We start from the raw sequence: 17341 nt of genomic DNA, 5'->3' as shown, positions 1-17341 counted from the left end.
GACAACTCTTTAAGAAACCCCAAGGTATTACTATAGCAGACATTGTTTCATCTACTAATTTTGATCAGGACATTTCACCAAATCTTGTTGGTTTCTGCTGAAAAATCACAAGTTAGATATGGACAAATCAATAAAAATGATAAAATAGTTTAAATAAGTCAACATTAAATAAAATATCATGGAAAATAATGTTGATCATATGGCACCAACGTATTCTAGCGCTGTACAGAGACGGACATTTCATGACAATCTAGATTTCAGAGCTCGAACACATACAGTTTTGTATGAAAACTTGGAACAAACCTTTGAAGTTTGGTCTTATCCTGGGGTCGTAGCTAACCAACAGTCTATTCAATATGTTGCTGGTGGAGTTCGCAGGAACTCTTGCAAGGTCTTCTGCAGATTGTTGGCTGTAGAGAAAAAAAATCACATTTACTGTACAGTATATATACTGTATAGGATACAAAATAGGTAGATGGTCCGCAGCAGTCATCCTTTGTAATGCAGTGAATAAGTTCACATACTGGGGTACCTAATCTGCAGCGCAGGTCAATCTCTTGGCAGCACGTGGGTGAGAGCGCATTTCATTGAGAATGCCGGTCGTGTAAGGTGCAACTGGACAGAAAATCTGCAGCATACCCTAACCCTGTGTGCATATACCCCAAGATAGCCTGCAAGATATAGTGGTCAACACAAGAGACATCAAATGCAACTCTACAACACAAAAGAATAATTGGAAGAGGCGCTGAGGTCACAGAGGATCTGCACCGTATACAAAACGCATTTCCCAAAAGGAACACTACATGTAGAAATTAATTATTCAATGTAACAAGGAATATAGTTATCCTGACTGACGATTTAATACAACAATGTCAAATGCCTTCAGTATGTGTGGTGTTTCCATAAATAATTATTTCTGGCAGGTCCAAAAGACTAGAAATCTTGCGGACCATACACTTCTGTCATGTGCGGCGTGACTCAGCAGGCAAGAAACACAGAGACTAGGTTCATGGCAGACAGCTTCCAGATAAAGCCGCGTCCAAAAAAAGAACAAAAGAAATGACCGATTTAACACATAATAATCTCAATATATCCTTAATTTGTAATGTATTCACATCCTGTTCCGTCCAGATCCCAGAATTCCAAGCGGCGGAAGTTCACTGACCGCCATATTGGGACACCCAAGTGATGAGTGTCTCAATATGGAAACTGCTGGTGGTACCAGCCTCTCGCGCGCTACCACCAGCGGAATACCGTCGCACCACACACACTGTAAACGCCGTACGCACTACACACAGTGTATACATCCTAAGCAGCCTCTTGCGCGGTAACATCAGCGGAACACCGTCGCGAACACGCCACCGCCGGGATCAGCTGAATGATTCACTGACCGCCGCCATCTTTGTACAGGAGGAGCGCATGCACAGTTTTAATGTGACCACCGCTATCTGTCTGCACAAAGATGACGGCGGTCTGATTTACTGCGCCTGCGTGAATTCCATGCAGGCGCAGTACATCCTTCTGCTGATCCCGGCGGCAGATGCGCGACGTGTCTACAGGCAGAGGAAGCCGGTCACATTAAAGGGGTTTTCCCATAAACGAAAGTTCATTTTAAAAATTGTGTGTCTGACCGTGTACGGAGCATACCACATCTCCTGGGCAGGGGAGGAAGCAAAAGACAATACTGACATTAAAGCAGGAGATCAGAGGATTCATTTTGTCAGGTAAAATATTTCACTGACTGTTTTTAAACAATATTTTACCTCACAAAATGTATTCTCTGCGATCTCATGCTGTAATGCCAGTATTACACAGGTCAAAGAAGAGATGACGTGAGAGGAGAAGATAGCAGATGGGGGAGAGAGAAAGCACACAGGGGTGAGACAGCTCAAACGGGACAGCACATGAGGGGAGAACACAGCACATGAAGGAGAGAGACATCAGACAAGGGGGAGAGCACATGGGGTAGACAGGACAAAGAGAGCACAGATGGGAGAAGTCCACACATGGGGAAAGAGTAGATAGGTGGGTGAGAACATGGGGGGGGGGGGGAAGAGATTCTCAACGCTGCAAAGCATGACCGCATTGCGACATTACCGTCCTCCATCTAATGTTATATAAAAGGTTTGTGAAATTATAATGCGGCAACCACAATTTCTACACTACACATGCAGCTAGGTCACTGATCAAGGGAAAAATGAAGAGTATTTGAAGGGGCTGACAGCCCACCGTTAACTTTACAGCAGTTAGTAAGACTGAATGAAAAGTTTGGTTCTTTTATGTCAAAATAGAGCAGAGGACCAGAGTGACCACTGATGGGGTTTCCAGGCTCCACGTTATTTTCTCTAGTCACTATGACTGCAGAATCCTTGGGACACGTTCACACGTTCAGTATTTGTAAGCCAAAACCAGGAGTGGAACAAGCAGACAAAAAATCTAATAGAAACACGTCACCATTTCTGTATTTATCAACCACTCCTGGCTTTGGCTAACACTGAATGTGTGAACATGGCCCTACAGTGAACATTTTGCATTGGAATCCACTTTTTTACCAGCTTGAGCAGTCTTCACGTGACCCCATATACTGAATTTGCATACTTAGTCACATGCAAACTAGCTTCTCAAGACGATTCTGGAAACGTTTCTAAATCGACACATGACCAAAAAGCACATACTTACGGTCTTGTGATGACTAGAAAAACTGCCAAAAAAGTGGAATCCTCACAGTGTGCAAATTGCGCAGCCTTTCTCATGGATGTTGAGGATGTTCCAGACCAACGAATCAGAAGACGTGCCAAGAATTCTGGCATTTAAGAGGTGATTCGCCAGGTTCTGGAAATCTTTTTGAACATATCTTAAAAAAAAAAAAATTACTAAGTGGAACAAAAATATAATTAAATTGTGGAACAAAATACACACAGTAACGAAAAAGAGCTTGACACTGTAGATAAAGCACAGGATTATTCATGTTACTAAATAATATACCGGATAATAAAGTGCATAGGATCAAAGAACCAAACTAAAAGACTGATAGACAAATGTGGTCACAAAATAGCTGCTATGGTAATGATGAAGCTGATCAGCAGAAGACATGCTCATACAGTTATAAGCGCTTCTACACTACTAGTGAAAGGCTGGAAGGGGCAGTGGTGGAAATGGTCACCTACCACCCTCTTACCAGATCACGGCATGCCATAAAGCAAGCTACAAGTCAGCCATGTGTAATATGTATGATCATCACCTGTGCTACCACTATAAGAATACTGCATTTCCCCAGGCTGTTCTTCACTTTTATCTGTTCAAATACTGCTGGATGTCAATTATAGATAAAAACAAAATGAGTAAATACCCTGGTAATCAGTATATGAATAGTAATAGTGCATGTAAATAACATTGGGTTCCTAGTTAACACTATTTTGATCAAAAAAGAATAAAGGCTGTCCAACCACGACAAGGTGACCCAATTAGGACAGTACCCAACTCTTGTAGTTCACCTCATGTGTCAGCAAACGTCCAAATACATAGGGGCAGAACACAACCTGATCCCAACTCTGCAGTCACCCGTCATAAATATCAGTATAAGTGCAATGCAGGTACCATTACTATTCATTTACTTATTACAGGGTATTTGCTTATTTTGTTTTTATCTTCGATTCTGTCTGTTAATGGCCACAGTGTGAATGCACACCTATACATCGCACTTAGACCAACATATGCTCTTTTCCGCTTTTTGATGTTAGTTCTGCACCCTAAAAGGGCTCATTCACATGCTTATATAGACAATTAGATACACAAGATATACTGTATAGGGTAACATCCTGGTAACGCCAAGGTAATTATTGTGGACACGGTTTTGGAATAATATTTAAAATCCAATAGCAGAAGTGCCACCTTCCCAGTAAGGTGAAATTCTCACAATGAATGAATAGGTTTACTACGTAAAAAAAAAAATGCAGCTCCATACTGATTTATAGAAATCTCACTCAGTTTTTTGGTGAACTGACCTGAGGCGCGTCTGCAAAATCTGCAACATGTCAATTTGTGTTGCGGGTAAAATTGAGCTACTGTATGTGCAGATTTTTCCACAGAATTGCATTAGATGCAGAAAATCCACAGGTTAAAAAAAAGTGCATTTTTTATTGCGTTTCTGTGGTGGGAAGGCGCTAAAAATACATGTAAAGTGCACATGTTTAGTAAAGTTATATCAAAGCTAAACACCAGTAAGTATAAAAAACAAAGCAACTTAACTTAAAACATGAAAAAATGCGATAAACACATGTGAAAAAAAACCACAAACTCAAAAATGCAATGATGAAGAAAGCGAGTAACCCAATTACCACAATAGGTGCAGAAATGCTAGCAAAAACAAGCAACATAAAAAAACTCACAAAAACTAAATTGGGGGAACAGAACCTTCGGGTACATTCACATGCAGCGTTTTTGCTGACATTTTTTCTGCACTAAAATCCATAGTGCTGACAGAAACAATGTGTACAATATGCCCATATTTTCCATTACTTTGTATGGGTGAAAATGCTGAAAGAAATGACATGCTGCGGATTTCCAAAAATATGTCTAGCAAGTCAAAAAAAAAAAAACTCAGTCAGAATGAAATTTTAGAAATCTCATTTACTTGTCTGGTCCGCAAATTAGGGGATAATACAAAAATGTAAAAAAAAAAGTTTGATCTTTATAAAGCCCACCCTCCCCATCTATACATTAAGCCAAGGTCAGCCGAATCCACCAATATCGGACACTAATGTGGGGTGCCGCAGAGATATTGATCCCTCATGTCCTATTTCGGACTGCTGACCACATTGTTCTCCCTGAGATAAGCCGCCAACAGATGTCAGCTGGTCGCTTCTCAGAAAACACAGGAGCGCTTGGCTGACAAGTGGTCCTATGTATGGCAGAGTTGGCTGAAAGGACTGTCCGCCAGTCGGTCAAAGTAGAGGAGTAAAAAGAAGAGGCACATTAAAATAGCTAACGCCGCAAATAATAATATGGCCCCGAATCATTAAGCCTGGCATTTCACAAACAACACAGGAATAAGATTCTCAGAATTCATTAAGAGCACGCACCATTTAATGAGTTCAGCCTATCAGTAGTGTGTCTCAGTGTGCCTCACCAAAAACATTACCCTTTCCTGGCGGAAGAAACACCGCCACTTTTGATGCTGACTGATGGAGAGACCCTGCCCCGACTCCTCCCCAGCTGCACTCTTTGTGGCAGAGATGTACAGACCTGGCATGGAAGTGCCAAAAGTCACAACATTTCTGCACAACTTCATGTTGCACAAAAATATTGTGACTTTTCTGGCATAAAACATTTTGTTGAATTGGGGCCTATGCGATTGTAAGACATGCTTAAAGTAGCATGCCAAGATGTTGTTTTATTTTTTACATTCTTCTTCTTCGGAGTATCTTCGGGTACGTGCCTAGATCAGGAATATCAACGTTTTGGATGCAGTGTTTTTTCGCTGCGGCCAAAACGCTGCGTTCTACATTACATTACAAGCACAGTTGACTGGATTTATAGAAATCCCAACCACTGTGCTTCTATTTAATGCTGAGTACACGTATCTGCGGTGTGCGCTCATGAGCCTCGGCATGTCAATTTCTGTAGCAGAGATAGCGTCTCCACTGCGGATTTTGACACAATGTCAGTACGTGCGGTAAATCCGCATGTACTAACAAACAAGTGTGGTAATTAGAAGGTAGCGTTTTGGACACAACGAAAATGCACTGCATCCAAAACGCAACTATTCCCAATCGTGGGCATGTAGCCTAAAGGTAATACAAAGACCTTTAGATCATCTGATCAGACGACTTGGCAGGTTTTCAGACACTACCTAGACTGGCAGCAGCAGGGATGTGACTGGCAAGTAGGATGAATGTGTGATACAACTTAGTCTTATGCGTTCACACAATGCGGAGGCATCATACTATAGAGGGGACTGTGGAGGCATCATACTATAGAGGGGACTGTGGAGGCATCATACTATAGAGGTGATTGTGGAGGCATAATACTGTATAGAGAACTGTAGAGGTATCAAACTGTAGAGGGGACTGTGGGGGCATCATACTATAGAGGTGATTGTGGAGGCATCATACTATAGAGGTGATTGTGGAGGCATAATACTGTATAGGGAACTGTAGAGGTATCATACTATAGAGGGGACTGGGGAGGCATCATACTATAGAGGTGATTGTGGAGGCATAATACTGTATAGGGAACTGTGGAGGTATCAAACTGTAGAGGGGACTGCGGAGGCATCATACTATAGAGGGGACTGTGGAGGCATCATACTATAGAGGGGACTGTGGAGGCATCATACTATAGAGGGGACTGTGGAGGCATCATACTATAGAGGTGATTGTGGAGGCATCATACTATAGAGGGGACTGTGGAGGCATCATACTATAGAGGGGACTGTGGAGGCATCATACTATAGAGGTGATTGTGGAGGCATAATACTGTATAGGGAACTGTAGAGGTATCAAACTGTAGAGGGGACTGTGGGGGCATCATACTATAGAGGTGATTGTGGAGGCATCATACTATAGAGGGGACTGTGGAGGCATAATACTGTATAGGGAACTGTAGAGGTATCAAACTGTAGAGTGGACTGCGGAGGCATCATATTATAGAGGTGATTGTGGAAGCATCATACTATAGAGGGGACTGTGGAGGCATAATACTGTATAGGGAACTGTAGAGGTATCAAACTGTAGAGGGGACTGCGGAGGCATCATACCTGTAGAGGGGAGGACTGTGGGAGCATAATAAAGTTTGGGGGGCTGTGGGGAAATACCGATGCGTGGTGAAATGTATTTTGGGGGCTGGAATTTGTGTGAGGAATGTGCTGTGGGGATATTGGACTGTGAGGGGAGGGAGCTGTGGGATCATCACACTGTGTCAGACTTTAACATTTTTGTCCCCTTGTTTGCCATCTGTGTGTCATCCAAGTTCTGTCCGTTTTTCATTGTTTAATGGGAAGGGAGAGCTTAGAATTTTAGTTGTATTTGTTTCCATATAAGAAAAAAAACAAGCCAGAATGATGGTAAAAGTTGACACCAAAGACTAGAAATAGATGATAATCGGATCCAGTACAATGATACAAAAGTAATTTTTTTTTCAAGTACTCAAAAATGCTAGAAAATAAACAAAACAGAAGCCTGAATGAGGTAAAACCGTAGACCATGGGTAGGATTGGCGACAGTGATAAGCTTTCAACACTGTTGACCACCGTCTCCTACTCTCTAGGCTCCAGTCACTAGGCATTAAGGACACTACTCTCTCCTGGTTCTCTTCCTACCTTTCTGACAGCTCCTTCAGTGTTCTGTTCTCAGGCTCCACTTCGTCTCCTCTTCCTCTCACTGTCGGGGCACCTCAGGGCTCAGTCCTTGGCCCCCTTCTCTTCTCTCTCTACACGGCCCCAATCGGACAGACCATCAGCAGATTTGGCTTTCAGTACAATCTTTACACTGATGACACAACTATACACGTCATCCCTGACCTTACCCCCACTGTACTACAGAACGCCAGTAACTGTCTGTCCGCAGTCTCCAACATCATGTCCGCTCTCTATCTGAAACTCAACCTCTCCAAAACTGAACTTCTTCTGCTCCCGCCGTCTACCAACCTCTCTAAATCTGACATTTCCCTCTCTGAGGGGGGCACCATAACAACACCCCGGCAGCAGGCGCGCGGTCTGGGTGTTATATTCTACACCGATCTCTCCTTCACCTCCCATATACAATCTCTTGCCGCTTACACCTAAAGAACATCTCTAGAATCTGCCCTTTTCTCACTATAGAAACAACAAAACCCCTCACTGTCGCCCTAATCCACTCCCGCCTGGACTGCAATTCTCTATTAATTGGCCTCCCTCTCACTTTACTTTCCCATCTCCAGTCTATCCTTAATGCAGGAGCCAGGGTTGTCCATCTAGCTAATGGGTATTCAGACGTGTCCGCTCTTCGCCAGTCGTTACACTGGCTGCCCATTCATTATAGGATACAATTTAAAGTACTTGTTCTCACCCACAAATCTCCACAGTGCGGCACCCCCTTACATCTCCTCCCTCATTTCTGTCCATCGGCCTAACCGACCACTGCGCTCTGCAAATGACTTTCGACTAACCTTTGCACTAATCCGTACCTCCCACTCCCGACTCCAAGACTTCTCCTGTGCTGCGCCAATGCTCTGGAATGCTCTACCCCAAGATATTAGGACCATCCACAATTTGCATAATTTTAGGCGCTCCCTCAAAACACATTTGTTCAGAGCGGCCTATCAAGTTCCCTAATCAAAGTCATTTTATATTTGTGTGTGTGTGTGTGTGTATCCCATTCACTACCCCCGTCTACCCCCCACTCCCTGAAGATGGCTGGACCATCATTGTAATTACATCATTGTAAATACACACCTGTACTTTATATCTCCCCCACCTCATTGTAGATTGTAAGCTCTCACGAGCAGGGTCGTCTTATTTTGCTTTAATTATTGTATTGCTAACGTTGTTACTTATGGCTGTTGTGTTTGAAACTGATAAACTGTAAAGCGCTGCGGAATATGTTGGCGCTATATATAGATTATTATTATTATTATTATTATTATTATGAGTGAGATGTAGGGTGGGGTGCAGCACTGAAGTACAGACTGGACACCTTGCTATTCTTTAGGATTGGATTCTACTTAGGGCTGATGTACCTAGCGTAATGAATGAAGGCATAATCCATCAGACTCCTTATGTACAGAGGCATTCTCCCCTAAAACAAATGCTTATAGACCATAATATCCATGCGTAGGGCTCTGCTATACATACCTGTGATCTATTTTAGATCCAAGAGCATATTTTATTTCTGGACAAATTACGGTAGATGTAAGAAGCAGTGAGCTGGTAATGCATGTGGTGTCTGATAAATGGAGAACAATTCTTCATCTTCGTACATTCGGTAATCCTGAGCAGAAATACACTGAAGTATAATTGTCATATTTAAGGAGACTGCGCTCATAGCCAATTAGTTTCCTAAGCCCTAATTAGATTTGCATGCTTCAGAAGCATTGCCAGCCCACTGATCCATGGAAAGATGGTCACCTGCAGGGAATTTCTTCATGCACAGCAGGTTTCTGGTGTAAAGCAAACATGACTACTTCTATAGAGTTGGCACCAACACAAGAAACCACAGAGCTGCATTGTTGCCGGACCAGCCTGAAATGTGCAGTAAGAAAGGACCGTTCCATAAGAATCAATACGGGCTCTGAGGCTTTGTTCAGCAAAACACTAGGAGAACCAGGGCTGTACTGCAAAAGACATTAAAGCAAAAACTATTTAATCACACACATCTTTCATGCTTGTCCATTTATTCCGCTCTTGGCAAAGGATCAGCACGAAGTGTTACTGTGCAGCAGGGGAAAGTAAGCCCAATACACGTGCTATCATAAGGTCGAGCCACAGGAGAATCATCTGCTGGAAGTAAAGACTTACTAAATGATTTTGTGATGCAATCAACGACAATGAGCATCAAAAAGGAACCATCACCATATACAGTATGTAGGATTTTCTATCAATACTAGGTGGCTCCATGAACTGTCAATCAATATGCCAGGAGTGAGCTCAGTAGCCCCTTTGCCATTTGTCTCAGAAGGCCCAACGTGTGGCATACAATACTCCAGGTCTACTTAAAGGGGCTGATTAGCTGGTGAAGGGTTGCTCTTTAGTGCTTGCAGGGCATCTGTAACTTACTAAGTGGAAAGTTGCTTGACCTGGGAAAAATAAATGTTAAGAATTCAGAAAATAAGCCATTATCTCCTTATACTGTGCATAGGCAGTAAGCCGTCAGAGGCAGACGGGTATGGCTCCTGAAAATGGAGGACTCCACAGAACGCATAGGAAAGATTCAAGAGCTCAGATCGTGCTGCAGGAAATAGGCAGCCATTTCTTTATACTGAGAAGTAAGGGTCATGAATAAGTATCCTTTACTAGAATCGGAGTCAGGCTGGGTTCTGAAAAAGTCTGAACCCACATTTGTGGCTGTCATAAGGTTTCAGCCTGATGCCCCGAAAAATGGAATTCGAATGTACTGGCGTCAAACGTAATCCAAAGCATGCAACTTTGTACTCTTCTTCATTTTTCTGGTCAGAATCCATAGTATACTACACAACTGTCTCAGCCTTAATAGAGTCATGAACTTTGGTCCTCCGAAGTAAAGAGCATTAGATTACGAGTTTCAGTAGTGAAACTCGGCACTCACACAGATGTGTAGCAAAACAAAGTGAATTTATTTACAGTGGATCAGTCTATACATCAACAGCTAGTAGATAATGTTTCGGTCTGCATGGACCTTCATCAGATAAATGCTGTGTAATTGAGGTGGAATGAGAGTAGTCAAATATTTAATGGGATACACACTTATACGTACTGACAATGGTAAGGGTTAGTATGTGCTGAGGTATAGTGGCTGAAAGTTCTTCCCAACAGTAAAGGTACCGTCACACTAAACGACTTTATAACGATATCGCTAGCGATCCGTGACGTTGCAGCGTCCTCGCTAGCGATATCGTTTAGTTTGACACGCAGCAGCGATCAGGATCCTGCTGTGATGTCGCTGGTCGCTGAATAAAGTCCAGAACTTTATTTGGTCGTTTGATCGCTGTGTATCGTTGTGTTTGACACCAAATGCAACGATACCAGCGATATTTTACACTGGTAACCAGGGTAAACATCGGGTAACTAAGCGCGGGGCCGCGCTTAGTAACCCGATGTTTACCCTGGTTACCAGCGTAAAATGTAAAAAAAACAAACAGCACATACTCACATTGCGTCCCCTGCAGTCTGCTTCCTCCTCTGACTCAGCGCCGCAAAGTGAAAGTGAAAGCAGCACAGCGGTGACGTCACCGCTCTGCTCTCACTGTACGGCGCTCAGTCAGTCAGGAAGTGGACGCAGGGGGACGTGAATGTAAGTATGTGCTGTTTGTTTTTTTTACATTTTACGCTGGTAACCAGGGTAAACATCGGGTTACTAAGCGCGGCCCTGCGCTTAGTTACCCGATGTTTACCCTGGTTACCAGGGGACCTCGGCATCGTTGATCGCTGGAGAGCGGTCTGTGTGACAGCTCTCCAGCGATCAAACAGCGACGCTGCAGCGATCGGCATCGTTGTCGTTATCGCTGCAGCGTCGCTTAATGTGACGGTACCTTAACTTTCAAGCACCATACCTCAGCACAGACTTAAGGTACCGTCACATTAAGCGACGCTGCAGCGATAACGACAACGATGCCGATCGCTGCAGCGTCGCTGTTTGATCGCTGGAGAGCTGTCACACAGACCGCTCTCCAGCGATCAACGATGCCGAGGTCCCCTGGTAACCAGGGTAAACATCGGGTAACTAAGCGCAGGGCCGCGCTTAGTAACCCGATGTTTACCCTGGTTACCAGCGTAAAATGTAAAAAAAACAAACAGCACATACTTACATTCACGTCCCCCTGCGTCCACTTCCTGACTGACTGAGCGCCGTACAGTGAGAGCAGAGCGGTGACGTCACCGCTGTGCTGCTTTCACTTTCACTTTGCGGCGCTGAGTCAGAGGAGGAAGCAGACTGCAGGGGACGCAATGTGAGTATGTGCTGTTTGTTTTTTTTACATTTTACGCTGGTAACCAGGGTAAACATCGGGTTACTAAGCGCGGCCCCGCGCTTAGTTACCCGATGTTTACCCTGGTTACCAGTGTAAAATATCGCTGGTATCGTTGCATTTGGTGTCAAACACAACGATACACAGCGATCAAACGACCAAATAAAGTTCTGGACTTTATTCAGCGACCAGCGACATCACAGCAGGATCCTGATCGCTGCTGCGTGTCAAACTAAACGATATCGCTAGCGAGGACGCTGCAACGTCACGGATCGCTAGCGATATCGTTATAAAGTCGTTTAGTGTGACGGTACCTTTACCCTCTATCCCACTGAGCATTTGACGTCTCTCATTCCACCTCAACTACACAGCATTTATCTGATTGGACCCCTACTCCAGCACCTCATCCATTTGCTCTGGAGTGCTGTTTATGTTTTTCTACATAGATTACGAGTTTGTTAACATTTTATGGTGATCTGTGAGGCAGTGAGGGGAAGCATATACGAGGGTCGTTGCGTCCCCTATGAGGGTCATAGAAGCATACTTAACCTGCTGCAGAGCATTGTAATTACAGCTATAACTGTGCTTACAATGCAAAATAAAAGTGTGGATTTGGTCAAACTATTTGACCAAGTCAGATTTTAGAAAATCTGACATGGGCTTTTATTTTTGGAGAGATCTGTACGATAGTGGGATGGATCTCTCCCTCCACTCTGGGTCTTGGGAGTGGCCCTTGTCCATGATTCTCATTTAAACCTTCAGTTAAGGTTTTTGGTTTGCAAACATCAGAGCTCGAGCTCTTTGTAAGACAGGTCTATGTGAGATTGAACACAGCCCCATGCCAGAGAAAGCAGGGCCACTGCCAAACTCACGAGTAAGCAACCTTGAGAAAGGCGATAGCCGAAACGTGCGTCGGGGGATACAGGGGTGAAGTGCCAATCCACGCCGTGACTTGTTTCCACATTACCTGGTATGTATAGTATTATATACTTAGTATGAAATATGCTTGTCAGCTAATCTTATGGACCTGTGTGTCCAATGCAGGCTTCTTTGAATCCTATGCACAGTCACTTTAATTTTCTGCTATACTAGCCTTGGCTATAATGTGGGCATATATATACTACAGGCACATACCCCCTGTTTCTGTAGGTGCGTGCTGAGTACAGCACGGGGACCACTTCCCTCTGCTCATTTTAAACCTGTAATAAATTGTTAATAAAGTTTGTTTACATATTTATCTGGACTTTATGCTGCTTCTTTTTCCTTTGGTTGTTGATTAATTTAGGCAGTGGTCCTATATGTTCCTGCCCTTGGTCCCAGTTTTTCTGTACTGAATATACCCTATCTGGGTTTAAATACTATGTTGGTGACCTTATATTGTTCCACCTTAGTGTTTTACAAACTCACGAGTAGTAGGGTGGTGCAGTCACCCACGGCAATGAACGGATACGGACGTTCTGGCTGCGAACCAGTTTAAGTAGAACTTCCTTGGGCTTCATTATCGCACGGGTAAGAAAGCTGCTGCCTTACATATGGTGGAGAATGCAAGCAATATGAACTAAGGCATACCCCAAAGAAAGCTGCATATCGGTGATTAAGCCTGCAAAAATACAAGTCGGGCCCATGGTCAAAATGGAGCTACTGAAGCAATTTGTCCTCACCCAACAGCAGCAGCTACAGTTTCACGGGAAACAGCATCAGCAGGAGTTATACCAGCATCAGCAAACTAACAACCCGATACTGCAACAGCTTGCGGCCCTGCGAGAGACATCCCCCACCGCCGACCCCAGTTCGTCCTGAGGCCCAGGACTAAGTCAGGTCACAACTGGGGAAGCGGAGTCTAGAGGACAACATGGAAGATTTTCTCACAGTGTTTGACACACAGCAGAGCAGGAGAGCTTGCCAATTTCTCATTGGGCTGAAGTGAGGGCTCACTTCCTGATGGGAGACGTACAAAACTATGGAAAACAGAAAGGTGAGATCCTTGCCTGATAAGGGGGTTAATACTTATGTACGGGCACAACAAGTGTACGACTGGTCTTTTGTGGAGTCCCGACTTGCTAGGTCTCTGGTGTATGACTTGTTACAGTTAGTCAAAAAATGGTTCCAGCCTGAGACCTTGAGCCCAGGCCAAATGGTATAGAGGGTAGTAGTTGGTCATTGGCGTGAACTTTACCAGTAGCCATACAGCGCTGGGTGGGGACCCGAGCAACCTAGATCAGGTGGTTAGCCTGACTGAGAGCTATATAGCCACCCAGGACTTTGTACAAGACTCTGCTCCACTGTGTGAATCATGCCGCCCCCTGCACGCCCAGGAGCCTGGAAAAGGGACACAAACCTTTGCTGGCATCTGTCAGAACAGAGTCCATACTGAGAGGGTACCTCGGAGTAAGGGTGGCAGGAGACCAGATACCCCTAAACCAGTCTCATGGACTAGTGGTGCCACCACTATCAGGTGCTGACGGTGCAAGGACCAGGACATGTGGCTGCCAACTGCTCCCTTACTGCAGGTTTACTCACGGGTTGCAGATGTATGCTCAGACAGTCCACATCGCGGACACCGTCAGTCCAGCTGGTGAACCCCATCTGTGCCAGGTGGGCATCAAAGATTACCGGGCTGAGGCTCTCTTGGGCTCAAGAGAGCCTAGTGACACTCGTCCATTGGTCAATAATCTCCCTAGGGAGAAAGTCGGAGTTGTTTGTATACACGGCGAATTCCGGGAGTATCTGACAGTGGAGCTTACCTTTCCACTCTGTGCGGGGAGGTTAAACATGTAGTGGGAGTACTAAAGACCCTTCCTTAAGGGACCGTATTAGGAATATACTTGGTGTCAGAGTCAGTAAGTGTGCATACCGCAATCTCCGGTGACATTTTATTGAAAACATGGTATATGCGAATTCGCTGAAGTGTACCAATAAATACCTTGCCACCCGAGCATAGCAAGGGTTCATTAGCTAGTACAATATGCCAAGCGGTTGGGCAAACACTCTCGGCCAACAAGTATTCCTCTAAATTCCTCCACAGACATGCACACATGGCCAAGAACAGATATGGCAGCAAGTTATCCCAAGAAGAGAACAAAGGATTATTGATGTTGATATCTAACAGAATTCATTCTTCCATCTTGTGACTGATGCCATCTAGGGAGTCAGAACACCTCCATGCACATTATTCACCTAATCCCAGTAGAACTATCAGATTCGCCCCACTTACATCTAATGCTTGTGGGTACCTTTCCATATTGAATTAAGAAACTTCAGTCATTTATGTTGGACAGCACTGAATTCATCAATCGAGCATGCTTATTTGGACAAGCACTTTCTCAATTTGTCTATATAATGGCCCTCTCTTCTCTTTGTTGTTGTCTATCATAATGAAGCAATGGAAATATTGCTGACTTTGGTAGTCAGGCTAAAAGAATCAAAGTAGGAAGCGGAGTCGGACAGATGTATAAATCAGAGGGAGATCGGAACGTAGTGCACAGACTGACTGGCGGTTCTCACGACCTGAGCGTTACAGTTGCATAGAAATACATGAAGCTGTCACGCTTGGGTCAGGAGAGCTGCCGGCCAGTCCGTGCACTGTGTTCAGATCTCACTTCAATTTATACAGCAGTCTAGGAGCGACCTAAAGCAAAGTTTGGTCCATGAGCTAAGTATTCCCATATCAACTCCTATCATCTAGGTGGGCAAACACAGATCTAATGTCAATCACGAGAATGAGCCACCTGCAAAAACAATGTTATACAAGCAAATCAGCGAGATTCGTGATGGGGTCATATTCATTCCTTTCTAGAAGTCTTCAACCTCAAAACATTGCTTAAACGTCTTAAAAAGCCAACTATGACCACATGATCAAGTACACAGATTCCTCATGCACCAACTCCTGCCTGGACCTGCATTTTAGAAAAAAAAATATCTTATTCACATGACGGCTTTACTGAAAAATAAAATACACAACTACTGATTTCATTTCAATGTTGCAATGCTTTAAGGCAATAAAATAAGTTGAGGACCGCTGCAGCCAATAAGCCACTACTGAGCAGCTGCAGTTTTTACCATTCCATCACAGTGGAAGTCCACTCTGATGGAATATGGATAATCTGCAGCCGATCAGCGGCCAGAGATGGTTTTCAATTGACCGCTGCAGTCAATGCTTCATCACACACCGTGGACTCTGGCATTGCTGGAAGAATGCTGCAGTGGAGTGAGTGTGAGCGTGAGTGTGCATGTATGTATGTATGTATGTATGTATGTATGTATGTATGTATGTATGTATGTATGTATGTGTGTATATATATATATATATATATATATATATATATATATATATATACACATACACATATATATATATATATATATATATACACATTATATATATATATATATATATATATATATATATATATATATATATATATATATATACACATATACATACATACACGCATTCTCCTTTCAACAAATAAAAAAGTTACTTTCAGTAAAATAAAGAGCGTTTAATCACACATTTCTTTGACTTCCTTCAACTTTGATAAATTCAAAACTTCAACTGCAGTAATTAAAAATACATGTTCATTAATATTACAGAGTAAAAAGTGACATACGATGGGCAGAGATACTGCTTCTTCTTCCCCTTTCCCTTCTTTGAGGACTTCTCTTTAGAATGCACTCCATCCAACCATAAGGAAAATACGAGAAAAGCCAAAATCCCCAGAATGAACTTCATCTCGATACATTAACTTCACAGCAACAGACCTGTAAAAGAAAACAGCTTATTAGTCTATAAAATAGTGAAGGCAGGACGCTCTGCTTACAGGAGATAAGTGCACAAAACAGAAGGTGGGACCTTCACCCAGCAGGACATAATGCTACTTAGGGTCACCCTTTATGGAGTCATGTATGGAAAATTAAACAGGATCGTCCACTTTATAGTTAGTGTAACTTAATCACAAAGTGATCTGTACTTCTGTCCACAGAATAACAGCTGGTGGAGGAGCAGTGACCAGTCCAGACCACTCCATCAGCCTCCTCCAATAGCAGTCTGCTGTTAGGGATTACTGAGGATGTTACATAGTTACAAAGTAGGGCTGAAAAATTACACAAGTACATCAAATCCAAACATGGGATGGAAGAGGATAAAGGGAAGGGGTGTAGGTACAACCATAAGGCACAAAACAGGCCCTAAAGAGCAAGTTTTACCACCTGACCCGGATTGTCTATCAACATTCAGAATAAGTTTACACATATGTAAAGAGAGTAGAAGTAAATGGGTTGTAATAAAAAAAATATATATATTTTTATTACAACCCATTTACTTCTACAGGTTACCCATGTTAGAGGTTTATTCTCAAGGCTAAATATAATTCTGCATAATCTTTCCTAATAATTAAGCTCCTCTATGCCCCTTATCAATTTTGTATTTTTGAACCTTTTCTAATGCCGGACATGTTTGCCCAGAAGTGAACTGCATATTCCAAATGAAGCTGCACAAACGCTTTGTAAAGTAGCAGCGTTATACTGTATGCCCCTGTCCTATGAATCCATGCCTCTTCTGATACATGACGATATCCTGATGGTCTAAGAAGCTGCTGATTGACATTGCCGATTATTTAGTCTTATCTACAAGCATGCCTACATCCTTTGGTGCAAGCGACTCTCCTAGTTTTACTTCCTATAGAATATATTCATACTCAGATAC

The 17341-nt window shown here is 43.3% G+C and overlaps 1 protein-coding gene across 3 annotated transcripts in view; it reads right to left on the bottom strand.

The window, feature by feature from the left end:
- Positions 1-17341, bottom strand: part of GLRB (glycine receptor beta) — a 159100-nt gene that overhangs the window by 96639 nt on the left and 45120 nt on the right. For all 3 annotated transcript variants that reach the window (XR_013219997.1, XM_077279400.1, XM_077279401.1), the window contains exons 2-3: positions 16248-16398; positions 304-410 (exon numbers count right to left, since the gene is read on the bottom strand). Coding sequence is in view for 2 of the 3 variants with exons in the window: in XM_077279400.1 (XP_077135515.1) it covers positions 304-410; positions 16248-16369 (229 nt within the window). In the remaining variant the exon portion in view is untranslated. The remainder of the gene's footprint in view (positions 1-303; positions 411-16247; positions 16399-17341) is intronic.

Source organism: Ranitomeya variabilis, chromosome 1 (genome assembly GCF_051348905.1).
Source record: "Ranitomeya variabilis isolate aRanVar5 chromosome 1, aRanVar5.hap1, whole genome shotgun sequence".
Taxonomy (NCBI): domain Eukaryota; kingdom Metazoa; phylum Chordata; class Amphibia; order Anura; family Dendrobatidae; genus Ranitomeya; species Ranitomeya variabilis.
This window is presented reverse-complemented; position numbering and strand designations above follow the sequence as displayed.